This window comes from Etheostoma spectabile, chromosome 20, assembly GCF_008692095.1.
Source record: "Etheostoma spectabile isolate EspeVRDwgs_2016 chromosome 20, UIUC_Espe_1.0, whole genome shotgun sequence".
NCBI lineage: Eukaryota > Metazoa > Chordata > Actinopteri > Perciformes > Percidae > Etheostoma > Etheostoma spectabile.
In genome coordinates this window covers 18,812,181-18,838,512 of record NC_045752.1, presented here as the reverse complement: position 1 = coordinate 18,838,512, position 26,332 = coordinate 18,812,181, and the positions used below count along the sequence as shown (strand labels likewise).

The window sequence follows — 26,332 nt, the reverse complement described above, 5'->3', positions numbered from 1 at the left end:
GGGATTCATAATTACGCGCCACTGATAGATATATGGTGCATTTGAGGTAACTGGGAAGTTTCTGGCGTCTGAGCTAGAGTAATAAATGAGAAGACAGTGTTGGTACCAGGGCCTGGACTTTGAAAACTCTTCTTACACACCAATAATTGCATCAAGAACTGCCAGAAATGGTAACATTTAGTCAGAAGTCCCACCCAGGTGCTGCACCCTCGTTTAACGCCTGGAATGAAACCTGCCCAACGAGAAAGACACGCCCCCTTTTATGGGCATGCAAGTGTGAAGAAGGAAGGGAGGGTAAAAGGAAGATGAAAAGGAGTAGGGTGGAGGAAGACTGCATCAGCCTATCAGGAGAGGGATCAAAGCTCAGAAGTTGTGACTGGTGCTGCATTACAGTCATAGATGAAAAATAGTAGACACGAGCTTCCGATCTGGAAGTTAACACTTCATATCTCTGGGGGTAACTGAAGCGTAAAGATCATCAGCAGCAACCGACGTCTATTAAAAACATCAGTTATGTCACCTTGGTGTCTTTAAGTACCGTAAAATTCAAATAAGTACCAGCATTTTGTACAATTATTACAACATGACCCTAATGCAGCATTAGACCTTCGACCATGTGGGATTGTTTGGTACTGATCACGCTGATAGGGAGAATCAGAGGAACTAGAGGAGTTAAGGTATGGTGCATTGGTGAATGCTTGGGACTCACAGATTGCATATTATGCATTTAAACGGTCTTTGTTAATTGGTAAACAATTTAAGTTGAGTGTTCAATCAGCAGAATTCAGCAGCCAACCGACCTACTACTTTGTTGATGCTAATAGTGAACTAAGGTTTTATTGTGGGCTAAATGTCAAAGGCTTCCTTTATTTCTCAGTGATGCTCAGACTATGTACAGTACATTGAGAGAAAAGCAGTCAAATGATGTAGTTTATTTTACAGCCTGGAACTGTGTCGATTCTTTTGACTTTTAACAAGCACCTTAACACTGTCATGGTAGAAATACACCAGCTGTGTAGTTTACGAGCACCTGAACACGACACCCTGCTTTAAAGTGATGTCGGGTGGGAGTTTCTCTGAGTTGGGAAAACAGGATGTCACAACTCATCAAGCAACTCTCGCTCATGTTTGTGTGGTTTGAAAAAAAGATGGGAGGCGGCTGATTGGCCGCCAGCCTTTGAGACAAGTTGTCAACTAGGTATAGTAATTCATCTTTGGCTACTTAAAGGAGCAGTGTGTATGATGTAGTGGCATCTAGCAGTGAGGTTGCAGATAGCAACCACTGAATACCCCCTCGCCCCTCCCTTTCCAAGTGCGTAGTAGAAGCTACGGTGGCTGTCGGGTAACGTAAAAACACAAAAAGGCCCTCTTGAGAGCCAGTGTTTGGTTTGTCCTTTCTGAGCTACTGTAGAAACGTGGCGGTGCAACTTGGCGGGCTGTGTGGAAGAGGAACTATGTCGATATGAAGGGCTCATTATTTAGCAAACAAAAACACAACGATTGGTAATTTCAGGGGATTATAAACTAATGAAAAACGTAATTATAAATACATTATTCCATTCCAGCCAATAGATCCCCCTAAATCCAACACACTGGTCCTTTAAAGGATCTGATCATATTCTACATTGTTCTGCCAACAAATCGCATGAAAAGACCGAAACCAACAATGAATACATCCTACGTATTATGTGTGTATCAAATCCTAATACAGTAGAACTTCTTCCTCTGTGCCGTAGAGCTACAATTTTGTCCAAAAACTATTAAACCAAATGATCCATACATTCCTTCATTACCATGAACACACACACACACACACACACACTTTAGTTTTTTTTTGTCTCAATCCCACATACACCAACTGCTCTGAATAGGAGGAGCCCCATATGTATAATAATCCGTGGCTTAAAATAGTCCCCAACAAATACAATGCAATGTTTGCTAAAAAAAAACTACAGTTCCCAGCTGCATTAGGAAATTACTGAGATTTTCCTTTGATAAATTAAAGCTAATCTGACCTGTTTTAAAGGAATTGTTTGACTTTTTTGGTAAATACGCTTGCCAAAGTTAGACGAAAAGATGTATTAATATGAAGCTATCTCCACCACTCAGGTTTGTACACTAAATATGAAGCTAAAGCCTGAATAAAGACGAAGCTAGCTTGGATTGAAATATACTTTACTCTAGACATTAAAGTCTAAATAGATTTTGTTTAATTTGTTCAAAAATCTAAGCATAAAAATGACAATTAGTGTTAGTGTGTTGTTGGTATCGGCCATTTTATGGAATTTCTTGATAGTAAGAAAAACAATATCACCACAATATCCTCTAATAGTTGTAAAAATGCAAATACATTTATCAGTTTCAAATTTCACACTGTCGTTTCACAATGTAAACTATAAAGTGAGTGCAGGGTTAAGGGTATACAGATTCTGTCTCTGTGGCCCACCGGTGATCTAAGAATCAGATCATAGAAGACATTATGTATTTTATGATGACAACTGCGTTTATATCTGATGTCAGACCACATAAACCATTCCAGTGTGGTGAAATGAGTCCTGCCTCACCGCGCCATGAAGCCTAACCATTGAACCACCTAAAAGAGTCGCATGGCTTTTATTGAGAGTCATGATGAGTTTTAGAGTATCAGTATGGATTAAAAATATTATAGCTGGAAAACAAAATGTAACAAGTATCCTTGTATTTTTTTTTCCTCTTTTTTGGCAAAAAATGTTTTTATATATACACACTGTTATATATATATATATATATATATATATATATATATAATATATAAAACTGTACTGGCACAAACTATATCAGCAGCTTTAATCAAAAGATGTCTTTATAAGCATATAGTTCATATTTTTGTCAATACTGATGTAAGGTCAGTGTGTTCAAGGAGGAGACGTAGTGATACTGCAGGGATAGTTATCAAGGAGTTTCTATATCTGGGTAGAGGATGCTAGAGCAGAACAGAAGGAGAGAGAAAGAAGAGGTAGAGAAAAGGAAAATAAAGGTCAGGAGGATTGGAGGAAGGAGGAGGAAGTCTCTATATCTCTATATCTACCAGGGAAGAATATCAAACGCACAAAGCAAATGAACAGGAGAGAAGAGGGCATGAGTACTACTAAGATGATAATATTCAATCAGAACCATGGTAATAATAATAATAATAAATAGAATATTAATTAAGACTATTAATAATCATTATCATCAGGATAATAATAATAATAATATTACAGAATAAATCTCATATTTTATATTTTTTTCCACATTTTTTCTCCACTGAAATACAGTGATCTCCTCAGAGCAGACCAATGAGGTTTCAGCCTCCGCTGGCTCCGATTGGCTGTTGCATATGACATCACAGCTAATGGCGACCAGGTAGACATGCATCACTTCCTGCCCCCGCCCGTTTCCTGTCCAGACAGGAAGTCCTGGCACTGCCATGGTAATCGGTAGCGAGTGACATTGAAGTCTGGGGAGAAAGTATTTTGGTGTTACGGTTGGATGTGTCGTCCCTCCCCCCCCGTCCCATCCCCGTCCCCCCCGCCCTCGCTGTTACAGGTGACTTGAATGAAATGAGGAGAATGTAAACGTACGTGCATCATAGCCGTCCGATGACCATGACGTCCACAACCTCTCCCTTATGCAGCTCCACGTACTGCTCTGTTTTGGGAGGTAACATCAGCAGACCGTTAGCGCTACGCATTGACATTAGCCTGCTGGATACCTGGTTGCCTGGAGAGAGAGAGAGAGAGAGAGAGAGAGAGAGACAGAGAGAGAGAGAGACAGAGAGAGAGACAGAGAGAGTTTATTTAGAGCTACAAAAACCGAGTAGCTTTTAAATTGTCAATATTTTGATCGTCGATTAATCGGTTTGAGTCATTTTTTTATGAGTCCAGCTTCTAAAAAGTGAATATTTTCTAGTTGCAGACCTATATATGTGTGAGCTTGTGTGTTTGTGCAATTTTCTACCCTATTATAAAAAAAAAACATGTTTAATTAAATTGTTAATTTCACATTTATTTATCCAGGTAAGTTGACAAATTCTCATTTTTGTCACATTCACACAGTTACACATTGACACCTGGAACCTGCCCACATACCCACAGTCTGATCCGTTGGCCACCGAGCAGCTCCACCTGAGCGGTTGGGGTTAAGGCCTTGCTCAAGGGCACCTCAGTGGTGGTGATGAGGGAGGGACAAGCGCTGCTCTTTTCACTTTCCCTACCCAGATTTTATCCTGCCGGTCTGGGGATTGAACGACCGGGCGACCTCCCAGGTCACAAGCTTGCTTCTTTACCCTTTAGCATGCACACTTAGTTTCCCCTCATACTAATTGCAGCAATATCTAACACTTTGGTTGGTCCAACAATCATTTTTTTTAAAACACCAGCTATTTTAAAAGGTGGGTGTTAGTGTATTTGTACTTTGCGCTTCTCTCTGCAGCATGCATTTCATGACATAATTATTTGTTTAATGTTTTGATTGTCAGTCAGACACGCGTGACACACGCCCCATCAGTGGAATTTTGTGTGTGTGTGTGTGTGTGTGTGTGTGTGTGTGTGTGTGTGTGTGTCACAGCCACAAGAACACACACACACACCACACATATACAGCTGTTCATTGTGGTGTGTGTGTGTGGTCGTGTGTGTGTGTGTGTGTGTGTGTGTGTGTGTGTGTGTGTGTGTGTGCCTTTACCTGTGCTTTGTGCCCAGGGCAGCGGCTCCTGGTGATGCCAGGTGAGAATACAGCGATGGTACTCTGGCCTGGGATCCAGCTTCACGTCACAAGAAAGCTGAAAAACACACACGCAAAATGTTACCGACACACTAAGTATAGGTTTTATATTGTCCAAAACCACAAATTTAAGGGCTAAATTGATTCAAAACATTGTTTTCTAGGTATATTGCTTCACACTTAAAGGAATTTTCAAGAACGTACAATCCTTCTTTCTCAGCGAGAGTTAGCTGAGAGTCTGGAAACGAGTGTGGGGAAATGCAACGCTACCACGCCACGGCTGAGCAACGTGCGTTGCAGCAATGTGTAGTTACATTTTTCAAGAGGTGCACGTCCGCCTAAGGCGTAGGTGCTTGTTACGCAGCTACAGTGTAGATTTTATGCCGAAGCATAAATCACGCATTAGGGGGTTTCACAAAATATTTGACTCTTTGAACATTCAACCATCAAAAGTACTGATCAGCACTAAGCGGCACATTATTGTTGAATATTCTTTCATCTGTGGTTTGAGATATGCAGCAGCGGGTGGTGTGTGTCTAAACAAGCCCAAGCTAACAGAACAAAATCCCCAAAAATTCATACAAGAGGTTCTGTGGACCTCCTCCTCCGCTCGATGGTCCTGCCAGCAGCGCTCACTGCTACTGCTGCTGGCTGCAATGTCACGGATGCCATTGCTTTGGGTAGTTGGGTTGCTGATCTCTCCGCTTACATAATAAGGACGAACCAAACCTATCATTTCAAAACATCTGTCTGAACCTGGCCCGGCGGGCTCAGGTATCCGCACTCTGAAGTTCATGACTACTAAACTACACAATTCATCACTCCTGTGTGTGTGTGTGTGTGTGTGTGTGTGTGTGTGTGTGTGTGTGTGTGTGTGTGTGTGTGTGTGTGTCTCTGTGTGTGTGTGTTACCCTAGCTTTAATAATTGTAGGTCTAGGGTCCAGAATGCCTTGCATCTTCCTCAGAGCAGGAATCACAAACAGGTTACAGGTCACCACTGCAGACACTGGGTTACCTGGAAAACAAAACAACACAGGATTTACTAAGATAAACCCACAAACAACTATGTACAAGGTACAGCATCAGTAGATCATTTCTATTGGTGCATACACAGCGCAGTGTCTCCTGTTTGTGTACACTTATATCTAGTCTGCGCTGTCTGTGTGTGTTAGCTGCTATCTCTTTACAGTAGTGTGACCCAGACACATACCTGTACATGTATTGTACTCAATGGTTTAGGTTTGCAAAAGGACGGTAGGGACTTGTCCCTTTCCATATTTTAGGAGGACAGAATTGTCCCTACCAATATTTGAGCGAGCTCATTCGCATCGTTTTTGGAGTGAAGTCATATTGGATCATTCTGATGTGCCCTCCCAGAGGCTACTCCTCCAAGATGACCTAGCATGCTAGCATTTGATTGGCTGAAAGGGAGGGGGCAATCTGAAGGTTCACATCACATGCAAATATCGTACTTACTGCCAGACATGGAGGAGGCTAGAGCTGATTGGTGTGCCCCAGTTATTTAGAATTGTAAAGGGTTTGGACTGATTTGTAGTGTCTTTCCTCTACCCGGCAGCTCTGTGTCGCTGTCTCTGCGTCCCCCTCCCTTATAGACAGCTTTCTGTTTGGGACTGCCTCCCTACTCCAGGATGCCTCCCACTAAAGCCTGGGGAAGAGGCTGTGAACTGTACTTTATCAGAGGTGGTGAAGTTCAAATATGTGTGGACAATAAGCCGCACAATGGTGAGATTTATGCCTGATCAGAAGTGTTTTCATCTAGTTTTGATTTCCACCCCCAATGAAGAGCAGAAAACCGCTTCTCTAAATTTTGTCTCATCCCGGGACCAGAGACCCAAACATGATCTGAATATCAGCCAAGCAATGATGGAATGCCCATCAGACTATAGGGCAGGTAGAGTTCTTCTTGAAACTGTAATTTTATTATCATTAATTTACAACTTTATTCTTGTAATATTAACAACAAATAACATTGCTGACAAATTATAACCACTATTTATTCTCCAAAAATCAGAGAACACAGGTAGGATAAGCTAAATGGGGAATGGGCAAAAAGTTTTGAACATGAGCAAAAACATCTGAGCTTTTAAAGTCTAGGGGTTTATTAATGAATTCATCATTGACGTGAACAGGTGAAACATGCACATTTAAAGAGGTTACTACATCATACAAAAGATGCCAAAGACGACAGAGGAGTAAATCATGCCTACATTTGACATTAAATGAAAAAATAAGTTGGTCTACAGGAGAATAAATATTTGAACGCCATACATAATGCCTGAGAGCCTTAAGCCGCCTCGCTTTTCGCTAGCCGTGCCATTGATTTCCTACAGTGAGAGCGCTGCGCTACCCCTGGCATCGCGTATCGCTCGCATTTGCACTGTGCTTAAAGTTTCAATTATTTAAATTTTGACCTAGTTGCCGCTGACCTTTTCAAAACGCGCAACCAATGAGATAACAGCTGTCGTTACCAAGCAAAAGCAAATAGCTTCCTTGCCACACTCGATGATGAATACCTCTCTGCGGTTTGAGATGAGTGTAGGCAGATTTACTGCTTTATATCCCATTATGTTTTCTAGACCCCCAGCTTAATACATGTCCCCACCAATGTGGAAACAAAACCTACACCCATGATTGTACTATCTATAAATGTGTTTTGCTGTCATAGTCATAGAACACGCCTAACACAACCACATTAAGCCACCTTCACATTCATCAGAGGTAAAATCTGGAGTGCAGAGCATATTGCAGACAAAGAGGCATAGAAGCACAGCGCAGGTATACGTCATCATTGCTTCTGGCATTGGTTGCGCCTTGAAAGGTCGGTGGCAACAACGTCAAAGTTGAAAAGGTCTTCCAAGCAGGAAAGCGGATCTGTGCAGTCAGAGGTCATACGTGGGTGAAGGCGGATTTATGCTTCTGCGGGGGCGTTACGCAGAGCTTTCGCCGTAGCCTACGTCTGAGGTTTATCCTTGTGCGTTGGTGTTGGTGGCGTTCCAGAGAATAGCATGGCCGGCATGAGTGTGTGGTAGAGCGAGTGGGAGAGTGACAGGGATTAGCTGCGGAGCAAATATTGACTCTAGAGGCATAGTGGGAGGAACAAAGTGTCTCCCCTGTAGCAAGAAAAGTTAAACCTCTCCTTGAATTCATGTTGTTTATGGAGAAGGAGAACCAGGAAATGAGTAGGATGAAATGCAACACTAAATGCTGCAATACAGTAGTCATTAGTTACATTTTTCGAGAGGTGCACGTCAGGCTACGGCGGTCCGTTGGGTCCGTTTCTCCACGTACCTACTTATGTACCCACCGTGTCGATTTAACGCAGGAGCATAAATTGGCCTTATTGTGGGTTTATTTTTAGGACCTACTTCCTCTAGGTGCAGGGGTTAGTGGTTGTCTGGCCTCGGTCTCACTCGGGGCTACGACCTCCAGCAGGGAGGGCCCAGTCTCTCTGAAGTTGAAGTTTCCTTTAATAACAATAGCAATACATACACAGTGCTGGACAAAGACCAACACACTCTGAATCACAAGGGCCCAGATCAAGGCCAAAGGACACTCTATACTGTAGGATTCTTTTACATTGCTATGGCGACATACTGGCATCTAGCACCAAAAACCACAGTGGAACTGCAACACAGCAGTAAAGGACTGCTGTGCCTTAGTCAAAGAGAGACTGGGGGTTCTATAGTAGCTTTTTAAGCTAAAACTTTATGCAGATCTGCAAAATCGTGTTGTTGGCAGCTCTTCAAAGCACAGTTCTGCCCATTTGTAGCCCGTGTAATCTTGTTATTGTTTTCCTCTGTATCAGTTAGTTCTTTCTAACAAAGACAATATTAGTTGCTTCACTGTAGAGCAGAGGTTTTTAAAGTTTGAGGGCCAAAGGTAGAGACTGTGTTTGGAGTATGGACTGTAAATATTAATGGACAAAGCACAAAACACACACGGTGAATGCAAGAAAAAACGGAGAGGAGACAAACAGGATGATCTAAATTGAGGATAGCTACGCTCGTTATTGTAAGTGCAATGATAAGTTACAAACCATATGAATGTGTCTCAGGCCAGGATAGGAAATGAACTAACAATGTAAAGATGTTCAAATTTGATTCATTCATTAAATTATGTGTTTTTGTCTTAAATAATAGGTTGTAGGGAAAGAATTTATTTGTTTGCTGGTAGGGGCTGAATTTATTTGTTTGCTGGTAATTGATGAAAAGATACAGGGTCCAGGACAAAAATGGGAAGAACTGTTTTAAAAGGCAGAGTGAGGCAGGTTTTACACATGGTCCAGGCCTTAGACTGCTTGAATAAAATAAGAGCAACCTTCTTCTTATTGGATCTGACAGTTACTGACAGACCAATACCTGATTTTACCTTTACCCAAGTAGATCAGCAATCTAGCAATTCTAACAGTTCCATAAGCAAACCATACAAACCAAAGGATGAGGACAACTAGAGTACAGACACACAAGACAGGGGCTGATGCTAAATGTGGGTCCAGGTCTGGAGGGAAACAAGAGGAATGGCCAAAAATAGGTAGGACTGGTAGGATGCTGAGGTAGGAGCAAACCATTACAAACCAATGGGTCAATTTAGGCATCCATTTACAAGCAAGTCAGAATTCACACCCTGGAGGTTTATTTGCCACCCTGCTGACTTGATTGAGTCACAACTGTATGAATATTTTTTAAACGCCGTTACCATAGTGTCACTCTGGCCATAAAAATCAAACCTGCATCTGGCACCATCATGGGCGGACCTGCTACCTGAACCAAATAACCAAATATAGGATGTGAACCAAAAAAAACATTACTGTACAGTGCATTTACTAGCCTGTGATTTCAACTTTCCACACAATTTACAGACATATATATATGATTTAAGGGATGATAACTTTCAAAGCCATAACCTGCTAATATGACCACATTGCCGGTCGTCTGTGTAACATCGCATCATCATCTCTCTCATCAGGGCCGCCCTCCCCTTCACTCGCTGTCTGTTATCTGCTCATATTATGTCCCTTCTTTTAAAATATTAAAAACATTAAAGCAAAACCAGAAAACCCTAACTAAGTTATACATTTGCTCTGCTCCATAATTTCTGAGACCAGAAAACTCGTTTTGAGCAGATGACATTTGTGTAAAAATATTAGGTGTGTTTGAAAAAGTGCAGTCCCAACGCAAACCAAACCACATAAAAAAGGAACAATGTTGCAACTTCACTACCCCGAATCGCCCTGGGTCTGCAGAGCTATACTTGAGAAAGCAACTTAGTGGGCATTGAGGCAAAAATAAAGAACTAAGGCAAAGCAAAGGGGTATCAGAGATGGTTCTGGGGGGTCTGAGCAAGGAGAGAACACACTTACAGACACTCAAACAACACAAACCCAGTTATTTCTGACATAAATATATTACCTGGCAGAGCAAAGATGAGTTTCCGTATTCCGTCGATGTCAACTGTGGCAAATGTAGTAGGAAGACTGCGGAGCAGAAACCCACAGGTGATTACTTTTTCTCCAGGTGTCATAAGAAGTATCAAAGGCAGTGGTAGCATCAGTAATAATAGTAGCAGCAGTCATACTTAGGGTTGGGTTAAAAAAACAAAACAACAAAACAAATTCTAATTGAAATTTTCGTTAAGATGATCCAATATTGATTCAAAAAAATCCAGAATCGATCTCCGTCTTTATCACATGATACTAGAATACCTAAGGAATCCATTGGTACCCTTCCCCATCTCACCCTGGCTTCATAAAGACTCGTCCAAAGTGGATCTGAGCATGAAGGTCAATATCCAGCACCTGCTTTAGGTAGTCCTGATAAGACACACAGACACACACACAGACAAACACAGACACACAGACACAAATGGAGAACAATAATACTTAAAAAAAAAAAAAGAAAAGAAGAATCAGCTGTGAACAGTAGTGCTATCACATGTTGCTAGAGCAGAAAAACCGACTTGGAGGATAAACAGCATGCAAAGAAATATTCTGTGAAAAGGGTTGATGAGAATTTGGCTGCTTCCTTATTAAAGATCAGAATATCTACACAACATGTCAGCAAATTATTTAGTAAGTTAGAAGAGATGGGTCATAGGTGAGAGGTTACCTTCTCTCCCATGGACACACCCCCCGAAGTAATGATGACGTCGGCACGACTGATTCCCTCATGGAGCGCTGACAGCAAGTCATCAGGGCTGCAAACACGCATGACACGTTAAACTCAGTTTACACCTAAATGGGGAGTGCTACTCAGCCTATAAAAACATCTTTTTAATATAATATCTATATAAAATAACCACGTTGATGTCACAGTGATGTCACTAGGGTTTAGTTGATTTGATTATGTTTGATTATTAATGGAAAATTTGTGTTACAAACTGGAGATGTGGAATTTAAAAGATGTGGGTGTTTACCATGCAAGGAGATCTTGACCAAAAAAATGACACAACCAAGTGGCATTATGGGAAACGAAGGATCCAGTTTTACTTTGGACTTTGTTGCATCAATTTTTATCATTCTTTTTTACTTTCTCTTGGAATGCCCACTTAAAGGGATACTTTGTGGATTTAAATCCAGCTCTGTGTCATGGCAGTGTGGGCAGTGTGTTACAGCAGTCCCCCAGGAAGTATCTGGCTTTGAAGGCAATTTCACATAGCAGCCAAACATTAATACATCCGTGTCAGTCAGGTGATGCCATGGGGCCCAAAAAGATTATTCCACATAGACGTATACATGGCAAAAGAGACTTTTAAATCAGTGGGTCATTCCTTTTGAGCATCACATGCCCTGCGAAATGACTCGTTTCACTTTCAGAATTTGATCCATTCGATCCGATAACATTTAGAAAGTCTAGAAGAGCCGCACGATTAAATAAATCAATCCCCATTCAACTTAGCCGAGGCTAAACCATAAGCAGCCGGCTTGGGCGGAGGTCGTCTCTAGTAGGGCCCCATTGTGCAGAAGCAGGGCTGATCATCAAGATAATCTCATACGGGGCACGTTTTTGGCTTCATTTGACACTGAGCAACTCTCATAGGAATGAACGGAGCTCCGCCTGTAACGCTGTATCCAGATTTTATTATACATCCATGGTTTAGCTGAACGGTGGTCTGCAGAGATGCCGGATCTCTGCAGACTTTCACTGCTCTGCTCCGCAGGAAGCTTATTTTATACGTTATTTGTATAAACCAAATGCCCCTACTTGTCTCCAACAATGCCCAGATTGATGGTGGGATAGCCATGTTCCTGGATGGTGGACAGCAGGGTGGAGCGGTTGGAGTCTCGTATTTTTCCTGGGTGAAGATCATCCTCTGGATTCAACAGCTACACACACACAAACATAAAAAGGAAATCAACTGACATCTACATTCAGTAGAAGACCCATAACTCTGACTGCAAAGATCATAGGAAAAATCTGTGTGTATTTTCATCTGTTTATGTGTCTGTACCTCGTTTCCAGTGGACATGACAGCCACCACAGGGAACTTGTGCACGCTGACCTCAGTCACTCCCACTGTAGCCAGCAGGCCGATCTCTGACGGCCCCATATGTGTTCCTTTAGCCAACACACACTCCCCTCGCCTGATGTCATGGCCTATTGGCCTGTGCAGACACACAATGTTACAGTCATAATTAGCTGGAGGCTTTGATACAGCTTTGATAGGAATTAGCCTCAGCTTGGTTCCTTCAGCATATGGTGGTTTGTTTTTACCTGATGTCCTGTCCGGGACGGGCCTGGACCATGATCCTCACCTCCAGCTCCTCTGTGCCCTGAAACAAACCAGACTGACTGTTACTATCATCATACTTGCAAACAAACACACATACTAAAACTAGACAGAATTCAAGGTACTTACATCCTCAGACTCCCTCAGAAGTTCTGTATCTTCTACCTGGACCACAGCGTCGGCTCCACAAGGAATCGGAGCCCCGGTCGTCACCCTCATCACCTGACCTGGCATCACTGTATGAGTGGGCTGCAGACAGAGAGAGAGAATGTTTCAAAAGACAACATTAGTTGAATTATATAATTAGACTTTTAATGTATCCACAGACATAAACTCAACTGTAAAACCATCTGCCTCTAAATTGTGATTTGTGGTGCTTATGTAGGGCCGCTCTGCAGACACCAGACAACAGAATGATTTCCTGGAGAAGCTCTCCATTTGTTGAGTCGTTGTCATTGTTAACAGGCATCACCCATTGTTTTTTAATGCTTTGAACTGTGTTGCATTTCCTGCATTTCCTACAATCTAAAAAGGCTTGCTGTATTCAACAGGGAGCCAATTCACTATGATTGGCTCAGCTGTTTTAGAGCTATGAGACCAATGATGTGACTGAATGATAATCACGCAGATGCACTCACTTTGACACACAGGCTAAAGATTCACCTGGTGCATTATAAAAAATATTTGAGGGTTGCTTCTTTTTTGTACAATTTACAGCATAAGTTCTCAGAGAATCTCTTTCATATCCAAGCAGTTGGTTTTTGTAAATGAATTGGGACCTTGTAAATCGGAAATCAGGAAATCATTGGCGATACGCAGCCCTAGAAGTGCTATTAAAAATTTGAATACTGCTGCGAGTATGACCATGGGTTGCAAGTGGAAGGTCTTGAACCATTAGAAAGCTAATAGTTGTGTTGTTTGCACTGATAATACCTGTACTGCTAAACGTAATACTAATGGCACTAGGCTGAGTTGTTCACAACTGTAACTTATCATAGTGTTAGTGTATTAGAGCTGACCTGTTGTCCAGCCTGTGATTCTCCCATGATGAAGCGATCTCCCGGGCCGTCAGCAGCTACAGGTCAACAATAAGGATTTAATTAAGTTAATTTATAATTTCTAGAATTAATAATTCATACTGTTTATTGATCCCCAGTGGGAAAATTCCGTTAATTACGGAAATTAGACCATAAATATCTATCTTTAAGACTCAAATGGCAGCCAAGAGCATAGTTTATGTACAGTATACTGTGTGAAGAATTAGCTGTTTAATTCATTCAATGTCAACATGTTTAGTAATAGATAGTATTAGTGGTCTCACCTCGTACAGCATAGCCATCTTTAACAGAAGCAGGGAACGGAGGAAGGTTGTCTTTGGCATATATGTCCTGAGCGAGCACTCGACCAAAACCATCTAAAGAAATTGGCCCAAACCAGGTCAATTTAGTGCAAACCACATTTGAACAACAAACCCTACGCACATTCCTTTCCAATCTTTTCCATGGATTCTAGTGACCAATACAAATTGTATCGGTCATTAGAGAGCCATGACATTAAATGCAGACTTACCTGGCATTATTCAAACATATCAGACTCAAACTCTATTCAAACAGGATTTCATCTAGCTGGCATACACAGAAGGAGAGACGGAACGAAAGTGAAAAAAAGTTTAAATGAGAAGATGAGAAACGTACGTGATAGTTTACAAGACACTGTCACGCATCAACGCGTGTTACAGATACGTTACTACAGAAAATAACTACGTAAAAAGGTTATCCACCGAAGATTACTGTAACAATTAGATTAAACACTACAAAATTCCATGTTTTCCGTGACCATGAGAACCCTAACTTCAAATATTATCAATAACACATAATGATAATGCAATGTCTATGTGCCTGTGCATAAACGAGCCAACCAGAACAGAACAAAGCACATACACAGAAGACTCACCTCTGTAGTTAATGACTTCAATTCCCAGAATAGGTGTCATCTCTAGAACAGTGATGAAGGCTTTGTCCATTGAAGTCAATGGGAACGGAGACATGCGATGACGACGTGCCACTTTACTGATGTCCACCGCACTGTGGCCTACACACAGACACACACACACAAAGAGTAAGTGAGGAAGTAGTGAAAACGTTCCTATAACCAATACCGTGAAAATTAAAAATGTTCCATAGTGATGCAGGTTACTGTTACAAGGCTGGCATGAAAACACACACACACACACACACACACACACACACACAAACACACACAGACAGACACAGACAGACACAGACAGACACAGACAGACACAGACACACACACACACACACACACACACTTTCTCTCTCTCTGAACTTACTGGCTCTCAGAATGTTCTCATTACTGCCACATCGTGACTGAACCTGCAGAGAGACAGACACATGTTCTATATTTGGTCATTGTTTGATGCAAATATATGTAGGGGATGATTTAAATACCTCCTCCTTCATAACAGGACAGTCTGGCAAAGGCGTTCATGTTGATGTATCTATTAATAATGTCTAATACACAGGACACGGAGACATAAATAACATGAATTCTAGCTGTGACGTTCAAAGCCAGCACACCAGCAGCTGTGTGTCTAATTCTGTGACTGCATAGAACAACACAGGATAATTAGAAACTAAAACAGAAATCAGTATGGGGTTTGATTGATATCCCAGTCTAATGCTGTTCCTTAATAACATTTCAGATATCTGCTAGTGTGTTGTCCGTATCTGCTATGGAAGTTCATTCATCAGTGATTTTCTTCATTGCTTTTTATTTGTGTACAATAAGTTGCCTCTTTGTCTTTATTTAATGGTTAAAAAGGAGCGTGCCATTGCAAAAAATTGAATACCGTGAATAAATAAATATTAAATAAAGCCAGTATTCAAAAAATAGCCATGTCTGGTACAAACAAAAAGGCCGGTCAACAATAAAAAACACAGCAAGGATTGGTGAAAATCCCTGGATTCCCATGACTAACATGGTAAATTCAGCTTTAAATTCCCTCATGTCCATGTCATGTCCTCCTCCGCACAACTCTGCCGCTCTCTCTTTTTTTAACAGAAATACTGTTTTCATTCACTAATTCACTAATTAATGTCTTTACAAAGAAACAAGAGAGGTAGTCCAAACACTGATTTTCGCAAGCACCCAATAATGTAATGTAACATTTCAAGCAACAAGGTCTGCGTCAGATGTTTGCCTGAAGAAGACCTTCAGTATTGCCTTATTACATTTTCAGGAGTAAGTATTAATTAAGACTTAATTCAGAGCAGCAGAGTGGTGAGTGAGACATGAATCGGGTGTACTGATGGAATGTGTGCTGTGGAAAGATTTGAGTTTGCATTAACAGCCAATAAAAACAACGTTACTTAAATATGCTAACATATCCAGTACTTAATTGGGACAAATTGTACGTTAATGTACAACAACTGAAGATATTTATATTTCAGTTTTGCCAAACCTCACAGTCTCATCCACTCCCATTCAATTCCAAACACAAGTCCCGAGACTTTTAGCCAAAGCGTGATCCATCACTGTGCGAGAGGCCGACAGTAACGTCCAACTAATAACTTTTGTGATTGGTCTCACATTAATACTGTATATTCATTCGAAAGCCAAATTGAGACAGGATTGGGAGTAACATTTAATATTCACTATAACACTTAAACAATTACCACCACCAAACAATTCTCCAAACAATCCGCATGAAACCTTCAAATGGGCAACATCTTCTTTACTGAGTATTTAAAAAGAAGTGATAAAAATGTTAGAAAATAACCTACAGTGACCACAGAAGTTGGAGAATCCAAGAAATAAGAAAACTCTCTAATCATGCAGGAACTCTCCTGCTTGTTTGCTTTTTTTACTAGGAACTGTTGAGATAGCTTTTCACTACCGTCAGCGGTAACGATACATATATTCTCGGCATGCTCCGTGGCTCTTGCAAAGCGTAGTTAAGTGTGTGTGTATGTATGAAACCTTGTGTGTACCTTGGGTGTCGGGCATGAGGCGGTGGACAGACGGGAGGTCGCCTGTGTGGCCCGTGGTGACTCGGAAGGGGTGGAGCTTAAAGAGGCTGAATCTCGAGGAAGCACCTGAACGCCTCGGGAAATGATAGAGTCCGGGATCTATACAAACACACACAAACAGTCAAATAATGTTGTTCAGTTGTTTTACTAAAGTTGTGTCTAAATGACAATTTGATTTATGGAATGCAAACTACTTATCTATGACTACTATATCCCACCATCTCCCTTACTGCAGTACCACTTACCACCTGAACTGTTACTGATGTGCACACAATGGGCGCCGTTTCATCAACACACAAATATCACTAAAACCAATCAGGGACAGAAGCCTGAGTACTGATTAACTCTGTTGTGCGAGGCCAGGTGTGTATGCAATTGAGTGAGTTTCAACTCTACTGTATTTGGAAGGAGAGAGGGAGACACACCCGGCGGAGGTCTGCACTCTACTGAGTCAGTCAGAAAAAGTCATTTTTCCACTGAAGCTCCAGATACATTTTAAGCAATTCAGAGAGAGGCATATTTACATTTGTATGACGGACAGGGTGTGTATCTGAAAGACATGATGAACTGACCAATGGAAGGAGAGGAGGGGTGCGTGTGAGTGTCTCACCTGCAGGTCATGAGTACAGGAGCAGGTGAAATGAGTGGGTGGGGCAGGTGTGTTGCCGGCAAAGTAGGGACCCCCCTTAGCCATGACCACAGCATGGCTCGTCTGATGGACACACAAACACACACACACATGCACGCAAGCAGCCAGCCAGTCAGACAGACAGATACACGTCCCCAGACACATACAGGTGAATGAGATGAAATGGAGGGCTTCAATCAATCTAGTTAATGAATAAAGCCACAAAATGAAATTGCCGCACCATGGACCACTTCTAAATAATAAATAAAATGTGGATCCTACTGATTCCTCCCAGTAATGTTCTACATGACTTTAAAATCCAATCAAGTATTTGGAGTTGGCTCGTGAGAGTAGGCCATCTGTATCTTATTACATTATCTGGACACCGACATCTGAACATCAGCCTTTTTATTTACACTTGCAGCCTATTGCACCAGCTGGAAATAGACGGGAGTGTAATGTCAACGCAGTAGCTATTTCTTTTGTTTTTAATCCAAACACTGTAGGAGAGAGTAAAGTGCAATATTTGGGAAAACTTCTAGAAAAACAAACATATACCGTGGTTGCCCGCTTAACAGCCATACTGTGATAGGTACTTTGCTTTTTTACATCATAAGAAAAGATCCATACCATCACAGCCTTAATATAAATCCCATTGCGTTAATATTTTCCAGATAAGATATTCAGATACAGATTTTAATACCGGCTGTAAATCTCTTAATGTCTCAGGTATGGGCTTCAAACTAGCATGCCAAGAAATGTATCAATTTATCAAACAGCATTTTTTACTAGAAAGACTAGAAAGATTTGTATCTAATTAAATGGGAAAAAGGCAGGAAAAGTTTGTGAAATGCCCTGCTGCCTTTCAATTTTATTTTTTACAACTTGATGTGATTGTTTTGGAGTCCTGCAGCAGCCTATAGCATTTGAGCAGGAGTTGTCTAGTACAGGACTCTGCTGCTGCAATGACCCAATTTCCCCACAGGGATCATTAAAGTTTCATCTGTCAAGTTCCCAGCAGCAGCAGCAGCACTCGTAGTGGTGTTTCCTGTCGACTGGTTACCTTGGCAGCGATAGCAGCTGCGGTGATGTGGGAGGTACCATGCTGGTGATGGTGGTGGTGGTGGTGGTGGTTGTGCGCATGTCGAACTCTCCTCCTCTCCTCCTCCTCCTCCTCGTCCTCCTCATCCTCGCATTGGGTGCCGCGCTCCATGGTGTGCATGTTGGCGTTTGTGTCGCTGTGCGTGTTGGCCAGCAGAGGGGAAGGGGAGGGCAGCTGCTCCAGGGCGGCGTGTGTGGATTTAACCCTGACTGCGGCTTCACGCAGCAGGTCGACGGCGTGGGGCAGAGCGGGCAGGATGAACTGAAAACACTCCTGGAGGAAACAATACAACGCATGTTAAATGTTAAACTCTAGAGCCCTTTCAAACAGAAATCAAAGACTTGACATGAACAGTAAACTTGGAACTAGTCAACTATAAATGATGCTGTCCCACTAGTCAGGCACAAATGCCAACCTTCTTTTACCCTGGATTTGAAGCACCCTAACTGTGGTGAGATACGTTGTTTCATCAGCCATTTAAAAATTGCATCATGTCAATATTAAACTGCTATTACCCAAGAAACAGGGTTTGATCTAAGAGAAAAACAAATGAGAAATTAGTAAATATTTCAAAATACAACAGTAGTGACAGTAATAATATAATTTTGATGATGCCAAAGTTGACATGGAGTCACTTTCTGTTTTCTGGTAGTAGCGAGATTGCAAAAGCCCCAATGCTTTTATTACTTACAATACAATTGTGTTTATTAATATATTGATTTGATGATTTATTCATTTGATGCTGGGCAGGAATGGGCCCATTTAAATAAAGCTACCGCTATCCACTATTTTGGTCTTTTAGCTATAATGAAACATCAAACCACTCACATACTGGGGTTTCTTTACATTAAAACAAATTCTAATAACTTTTGGTTCCCTACAGCATTAAAGGGCAAGTACGGGCGGCAGTGTGGTGTTTACAGTTTTTTACCTGCTACACAGAGTCCATCTTTGTTTTGGACCGTCGGACGGCAGCCTAGTCGCGGGTATAAAAACATAAATAGACACGTGTGTGCGTGGCTTCCGTGGTCAGTGTAGCAGCTTCAGTTGATATTAAAGTCCCCGTACGGACCAAAGTACGGAGTCTGGACAGGTATCTAGAAAGATGGCAGATGACCTCCTGGGCACTGCCAAAGTGCTCTTGAGCAAAGCACCACATCCCCCCCCCCGCAAACGCTCAGGGTGCCTGTCCAGCAGTCGCAGCCCACTCCCTGTGACATCTTTCCATTTTGTGCATGTAAAAGACCTGAGTGTGTGTGTGTGTGTGTGTGTGTGTGTTTGTGTGTTTGTTTGTTTGTGTGTGTGTATTTCAGGCCTGTGTCTAGTGTGTTCTAACAGAGTGTAAAATTGTAATTTTCCCACCTGGGATCAATACAAAGTATAAATTAAAGTATTACAGTATATTCATATGCCCAATGTATTCCGGCCATAAGTTAAGTTCAAGTCCTAAAGTTTGATTTTCAAGTCCTTAACAAGTTATTACGCGTTCATCACCAAACTTAATGCAATTTCAAATGAATTATACTTTCCAAATTAGATCACCTTTTAATAGTTAATGCTATAGTAATAAAAACAGAATACATTTTACGTTATTTCAAGTCTAGCCAAAACATATAAGATTTGTGACTCAACAAAGTCAAGTAGAGCTTTAGATTCTCCTAATAACGTGCATGACATGCGTAATGGTGTACAGTATATCATTGCAGCAGAGTTCAGAGTAAGCACAGTTTAATAATCCCACCTGAGAGCCCTTCTTGCTCCCTGGCAGGTTGATGATCAGAGTTTTACCACGGATACCACACACTGGCCTGAAGACAATGCAGTAGAAAGCAGATTAGAGCACGAGAAGATACCACACACACTAATCTGGTTAGATAAAAACAGATTAGCAGATTAGCACCCCACATCCTGGTGTACACAGTCTGTCTAACTGACAGTGAACATCGTAATCTTCACCTGGACAGCATGCCTAGTGGTGTAACGTTGAGTGATCCCATCAGCATGGCGAGAGCCATACCCGGAGCCTCTCGCTCTATCACCTCTCTGGTGGCCTACAAACACAAACACCAGTTCAAAGTTAGTTTAGTTTGTCCCAAAGAAATGTGGTTGGAATATAGGATACATTTTCAAAGCAATTAGTTCAATTCGTTCAGATCAGACGGGGCTTGCTGGTTCAGTCTCCAACTGTCCTGTGGTTATTCCTAGTTATTATTTGTGGTTTTATTTACACTTTTGTTCAAGTTTTGCCGTCAGTGGCTGTTTGTACCTCAGGAGTAACATCTCGTGGTGCAAAACCAGTTCCTCCAGTAGTGAGGATGAGATTCAGCTGCTGTTCATCGCACCACTCCAAAAGAGTGTCCTGTACACATGTAAACACACCCACACACCCACGCGCACGCGCACACGCACACGCACACACACACACACACACACACACACACACACACACACACACACACACACACACACACACACACACACACACACACACACACACACACACACACAGAGTTAACAACTACAGCAGGCATCCTCTTTACCAACAGGCAGCTGCAATAAATAAAGACACTTCAATTCAAAGAAACACCTGCGGTCATACTCTAGTAGTGACAAACATCTGGACTGCTCTAAGGTGCTGCTCAGTACCTCAAGAGAGAATTTCCCCACAGGGATTAACACAGGATCATATCTAATGCATTCAGTTGCTAGAAAAGCATTGAGGAATAATGACTGGCTAAGTGTTGGATGATAGACGGATGGTCGCTGCAACAGCCAATAAGACTTGTGAGCCAAATAAGCAAAGATTGAAGAAGTTTGTGAGGAGGAATTTGTCACTCTTTACATTCAGTGCCTTTATCTTGGTTATCAAGTGTCTTCTTCTATGACAGATTGAAGCATGTATTAATGCCAGTGGAAAAGTGTGTACTGTACAGTCCAGACTAGTTTCACCGCTTATCGGTACGTATGTGTCTCCTTGACTGTGAGTGATGTGAGTTCTAGTGAGCTCAAAGTGAAGACACGTACCTTGATTTCATCGATCTCATCTGGAACGATCTTGTAGGCTGCTATGACTCCTCCCAGCCTGCACGAGGGGACAAAGATAGAGCGAGTGTAAGGTCAGCGTACATGCATGAGTGTGTACAGCATGCCAACGTTTGTTTACCAAAATGGTAAAGGCAGGAAGAAGGCATGACCCATCCTTCTATCCCTCCGATTGGCTAGCACTTGTTGGCTTTGTTAGTTTGGTTGGTTAGGTTTAGGCAAGAGGAGTGGGATTACTTAGGTGAGGGTAACCGCGATTTTCCACCGGGCACCTCTGGGCTGAGTTCCGGCTTTGTTCTGCCACACGCCACGCCACACTGGGAGCGTCTCTCTAAGTAATTTAGAGAACAATCACGTGTATCTACCATCCACTCCAGGCACTGCTACAGGTAAGTCCACGCCTTCTCTTTTCTGGCATTGTCCTTCTAAGAAAAAGTCTGTTATGTTTTCCCACCTCCAAGATTAATCTCTCGTCATCTGTGGTGTTGTAAAGGAGAAATATATACTAATGGGGGGGTCTTTTGGTAAATTGACTGAATACTCTAGCTGTTTCACTTCCTGCCCGGCTTGCATGAAAATAGCACTGCTCGTATATCTTCAGCGGAGTGGATTGCTCACAGACATTTTCCACAGGGCGCGTCTGCGCTGCGTTCCGGATGCGCCACGGTCCCTGTGAGCAACCGGAACGAAGCACAGACGTGCCCAGTGGAACAACAGGGTTAGAATAACAGGGTAAGACAAACAAAGGCAGAGTAGGGCTGGACATGCCTTTGTGATCCTGGGGAATACATTTAATTTACATTTATCTCATTTTTAATTTAATTTAAAACAACAAAAATATTTGTGTGTGTCAGAATTACTTTGCTACGTGTGGATTTATTTTTACATTTATGTAGTACAACAATAGTTATTTTTGAGGAGACTCATTTGTATATAAATCACAAAATACATTTGTGAATCCCTCTGCGTGGATTCATTAATATTGACACTGATCTGACTCTATAATAGACTGTGTGTAAGAGACTCACAGAGAGGGATCATGGACCAGGTCTTTCAGGTTGACTCCGCTCCTGTCCTCAGCCAAGTTATTGAAACAGCTGTCACTGACTGAAGAAGAGAGACATTCAAGTTACAGAACAAGCAGGAATACGATGCACTTTTAAAATAAAAATGATCACTGACATTGGTTGTCTACGAAGAGATTGGAACCCCGGCTGATACTAATGAGACATTTCAATTGAAGTTCACACGTGTTTACTTAATTAATGTTATTGCCCAGCATTTAAATTGACATTGTTTGAATATCAGTGTCTAATTACTCTTTAATTTTGTTTTCCAAGGAAAATTAAACAGTACCACATTCAATATTGTTACACATTAATATATGAAGCTATAGTATTCCTTTATAGACTACGAACAGCGGATATCTATTCACCCATGGTGTATTATTATTTTAATATTATGAACTGCTAAAGTAAAAACTTGAGATTGTCTAGATCCACTTTAAAGAGAATGTGTAACACATTGATTTGAAAAAGTTGCCTGGCGTGTCTTACAATTGAATCAGTCGAACTTCAGACTTTGTTCTAGCCTGGTTCTAACGGGGCTAGGCTGGCTGTTTCTCCATGTTCCCAGTTTTTATTCTAAGCTACTCTAATGAGCTGCCGGCTGAAGCCTTGTATTTACAGATATCAGAAATATATCAATCTTCTCATCTGCCTCTTTGCAAGAAAGCGAATAATCGTACTTCCCAAAATGTCAAACTTTCTATATACGTGTATTTTTTTCAATTTAAAGCTATAGTGAGTAGTTTCTGTTGCCCCATGAGGAATTCTAGGTAATGACAACACCACTGTTGTCACCAGCCTTCTGTTATCGTGCACGTGCCCCCATTTTCCCCCACGCAGCCGCTAGTAGCCAAGGAGGACACGGAGGATTAAAAAAAATTGACTCTTCAGAAGAGGTCATTATCTTCACCTGAGTTTCTGCGCGAGAATGTTGCCTGGCAACAACAATTTCTAAACAGCAACGCTAAGATATACAGAGAGAGTTGTGTGCAGATGATAGTCTTAATTAGCTTTGTAGCAACTCATCTGGCAATGGCTTGAATGTATCAGATGTTCATCAATATAAAACAAATTATGCACTAAAGCTTTATATCATTATTAAAGGGATGGTTCGGAGTAATTTCACCCAAGGGTCCTTTGTACCATGACTTTGAGCCAAATACACCCCCCCCCCAGGAGCTTTTTTCCCTTGGTCTAACATTGGTCAAGTTAGAGCTATAAGCTGAATGACTTAGTAGTGTGTATTTCGTAAATGACCCCACTAATAAGGGCTGCAATGGTACCAAACTTCTACAGAAGTACAAATAGGTTCGCTACTCATAAAACGTGGCATTGTAAAGTTTGTAAGTACACCAGGAGTTTATTTAAATAACACTTGCCTGATGACTTCTGCTCTCGCTGCTACCGCTACCGGCAGTAAGACGAGGGCTTAGGGACGGTCTACAAACTACAACACCGACACTTAAAATAACTAAATAAACTTGTCAGAGCTCTCTGGAGGACAAACTGTGATTTACGTAATGACAAACAAAAAATTATATTTCTGCCATTTCTTGTTAATTATTGGCAAACATGTACACCAATACCAAATATATCTGTGATGAGCTAATGTCAGCGGACGACTAAATATACTTTAATGCAATGGTGGGAGATGTACTGTATGCTACTCAGACCTTTTACTTAAGTCAAAGTAGTAATGCCAAAGTGTGGAAATAATATGTTACAAGTAAACGTTATGCATTCAAAATCTAAAGTTAAATACAAAAGTATTACAAAGTAAGAAATGTCCTTTTCACAAATGCTACTTGGGACAGGGATATATTGTTGAGGACTATTTTTGGCTGCAGATTAATACACATTTGGTGCTTCAGTGAGTATTTACAGAAGCAGGAAGGTGCATGTAATATTGAGTCGAAATGAACTACAGTGAACGTCACCCGCTGCAACGGTAATGTCGTTGGAGGAGTAAGATTTGTCGAGCTTTGGATAAAAACATAAGTTATTAGTAGGGTCAATTCATTGTTGGTTTGGGTATTTTAATGGAATTTGTTGTAAAATATAGAACTTCTGCAGCTATCATAAGTAGTTTGCCCTTTGGACATTGCTCTCTTTGGCAAAGCCATAGCCTGTGTTTGAAGTATTTGAGCTAAATTTAGCACATCTCCTACAGTGTGTAGCCCTGCGCCTTCTGCCCAGTTATCACAGAAGGCAATTTCTCATATCTTTGGTTTTCCTAACGCTGTCTAAAAATGAGCCTATGAGACTTGGGCTACAACCAACTGTTTCATTGTCAATATTGTGTTATATCATTGTTATTTCACCTTTTGCTCCATATATGCAACCATTATAATACCTTACGTCAACAACAAACTTGGCTTAATTTCTCAGTTAAAATGTCTTGTGAAAAATGTCAACCCCCCCCCCCCCCCCCCACACACCAACACACACAACACACACCCACACACACACACCCCACACACACACACCACCCACACACACACACACCAACACAGGTTCAACTACAGCAATACGGTAGGACCGTGTGTTAACATGTGACATGAAGCGGTGGTTGTCAGCTGTATGGACTGCACGGTTAGCCGCTTTTAGCCGATATGCTAGCTCCTCAAAACCACGACAGGCTTCCCAGGCAGCTGCTGGGGCGCATCCTCTTAGCATTAGTCTCACGTCTCCCCCTGCCTTGGCGAGGAGGCAGCAGGGCTACTGGTGACTGGTGGCTGTCACACGACTGTAACGTTATACTGGTCCCAGTCGTCCTGTACGTGCACGACTGAGAGGCAAACATCAGCTGGGCTAATTGGGGAAGCTGTTAAAACAACCTGCATAACAGAATTCATTTCGCTTTAGCAGTGCGCCTTGCCTTCTAAATGGCTTTTAATAGCTACCAAACGCACAATTTATGATTAACGTTAATACATGCAAGGTTACATTTCTGAGTTCAATCAAAAGACACATGAAGCCCAGATGAAATGGCCGTCAAGGAGCCATAAAATAAATGTTAATGAAGAGCACCCTCAAAAGCTGCAAATATATCGGATCTGCAAAGGGACATGAATAATGCAGCCGATGTAGGCTCGGTTTCGTTACATTGCTAGAAAATATACCGTTCCCTTGCGTCAATTTTGCAACATACAGCACAACAAGATAGGAAAAACGGTGTTTTTGATTTCAAAATAAAAGCGCTAATCTTAGTTAAAAACTCATTGCAGCACTTGCTTGCCAATCAATCACATTAGCCCCCCTAATTTTGAAAGTCTTTGCTGGGCGGTCTTCTTCCTACTGTCTCAATTGACGCTAACGTTAATTAAAATATTTCACTACAATGTAGTGTAGCTAGCTATTTCGTACAACACTGAATATAACCATGGATGTATTATGGTGACAGCCAGTCTTCACATGTGAATACGTCATAAACTTCACTACAGAATTGCAAATAACGTCGTTACAAAGCAAATTCCACATCTATCCAACCTGTCAAGAGCCGTGAAGCTAACGTTAGCTGCGGTTAGAGCAATGACAGTCAACGAAACCGGTTAGCTTAGCATACTGGCTAACGAAAGCTAGCTTGGTAGCGAAGACAGCTCGTATCGTGACACCGACGTGCACGGGCAACCGTCGGCACAACGCTACAAAGGTGCACCATTAAAAAGCATTTCATCACATGTTATCAAACAGTCTCCTTACCCGTCAGAATCCCCACTCGGGTCTGATGGTCGTGGTTGGTAAGCACCATCCCGTCCGCCGCCATGTTTACAACCTCTGTCTGCACTGTGCCGGGGCACATACATAGAAACAGTGTGGTGGTGTGCGGGCTGCTGCTGCACCTCTGGAGGACGACTGTGTGTATGTGCGTGTCCTTTGGTGTAAGTGTCCTCCAACTAATAACTTAAGATTTGGGGCCGCCTCAAAAACCACAGGTAGAACGTCAGGACTGGTA

At 41.8% G+C, this 26,332-nt stretch overlaps 1 protein-coding gene across 4 annotated transcripts; it reads right to left on the bottom strand.

The window, feature by feature from the left end:
* Positions 1-834: 834 nt before the first annotated feature.
* Positions 835-26,332, bottom strand: gphna (gephyrin a). 4 transcript variants are annotated; one of them, XM_032500120.1, is made up of 25 exons: positions 26,080-26,332; positions 22,339-22,417; positions 21,293-21,350; positions 20,535-20,627; positions 20,225-20,319; positions 20,010-20,076; positions 18,230-18,541; positions 17,149-17,250; positions 16,500-16,637; positions 14,840-14,882; positions 14,443-14,580; positions 13,811-13,903; positions 13,509-13,564; positions 12,619-12,738; positions 12,474-12,532; positions 12,211-12,364; positions 11,964-12,085; positions 10,869-10,956; positions 10,500-10,573; positions 10,173-10,237; positions 8,130-8,228; positions 5,655-5,758; positions 4,705-4,801; positions 3,603-3,741; positions 835-3,478 (listed from the first exon to the last, which is right to left on the bottom strand). In XM_032500120.1, the coding sequence occupies exons 1-24, from the start codon at positions 26,177-26,179 to the stop codon at positions 3,608-3,610; spliced, it is 2,490 nt and encodes an 829-aa protein (XP_032356011.1). In that variant the 5' UTR covers positions 26,180-26,332; the 3' UTR covers positions 835-3,478; positions 3,603-3,607. The 4 variants fall into 4 exon arrangements, with proteins under 4 accessions (XP_032356011.1, XP_032356012.1, XP_032356013.1 ...); XM_032500121.1 differs by lacking the exon at positions 8,130-8,228; XM_032500122.1 differs by lacking the exon at positions 17,149-17,250.

Bases quoted from the DNA above. Each gene is read 5' to 3' on its own strand.
- gphna (XM_032500120.1), bottom strand. From the start codon at position 26,179: ATGTGCCCCGGCACAGTGCAGACAGAGGTTGTAAACATGGCGGCGGAC. The intron at 20,077-20,224 runs GTGAAGATTACG...CATTGTCTTCAG, and splicing joins CCACTAGGCATGCTGTCCAG to GCCAGTGTGTGGTATCCGTG. The intron at 13,565-13,810 runs GTGAGACCACTA...GTTGACCTGTAG, and splicing joins AGATGGCTATGCTGTACGAG to CTGCTGACGGCCCGGGAGAT.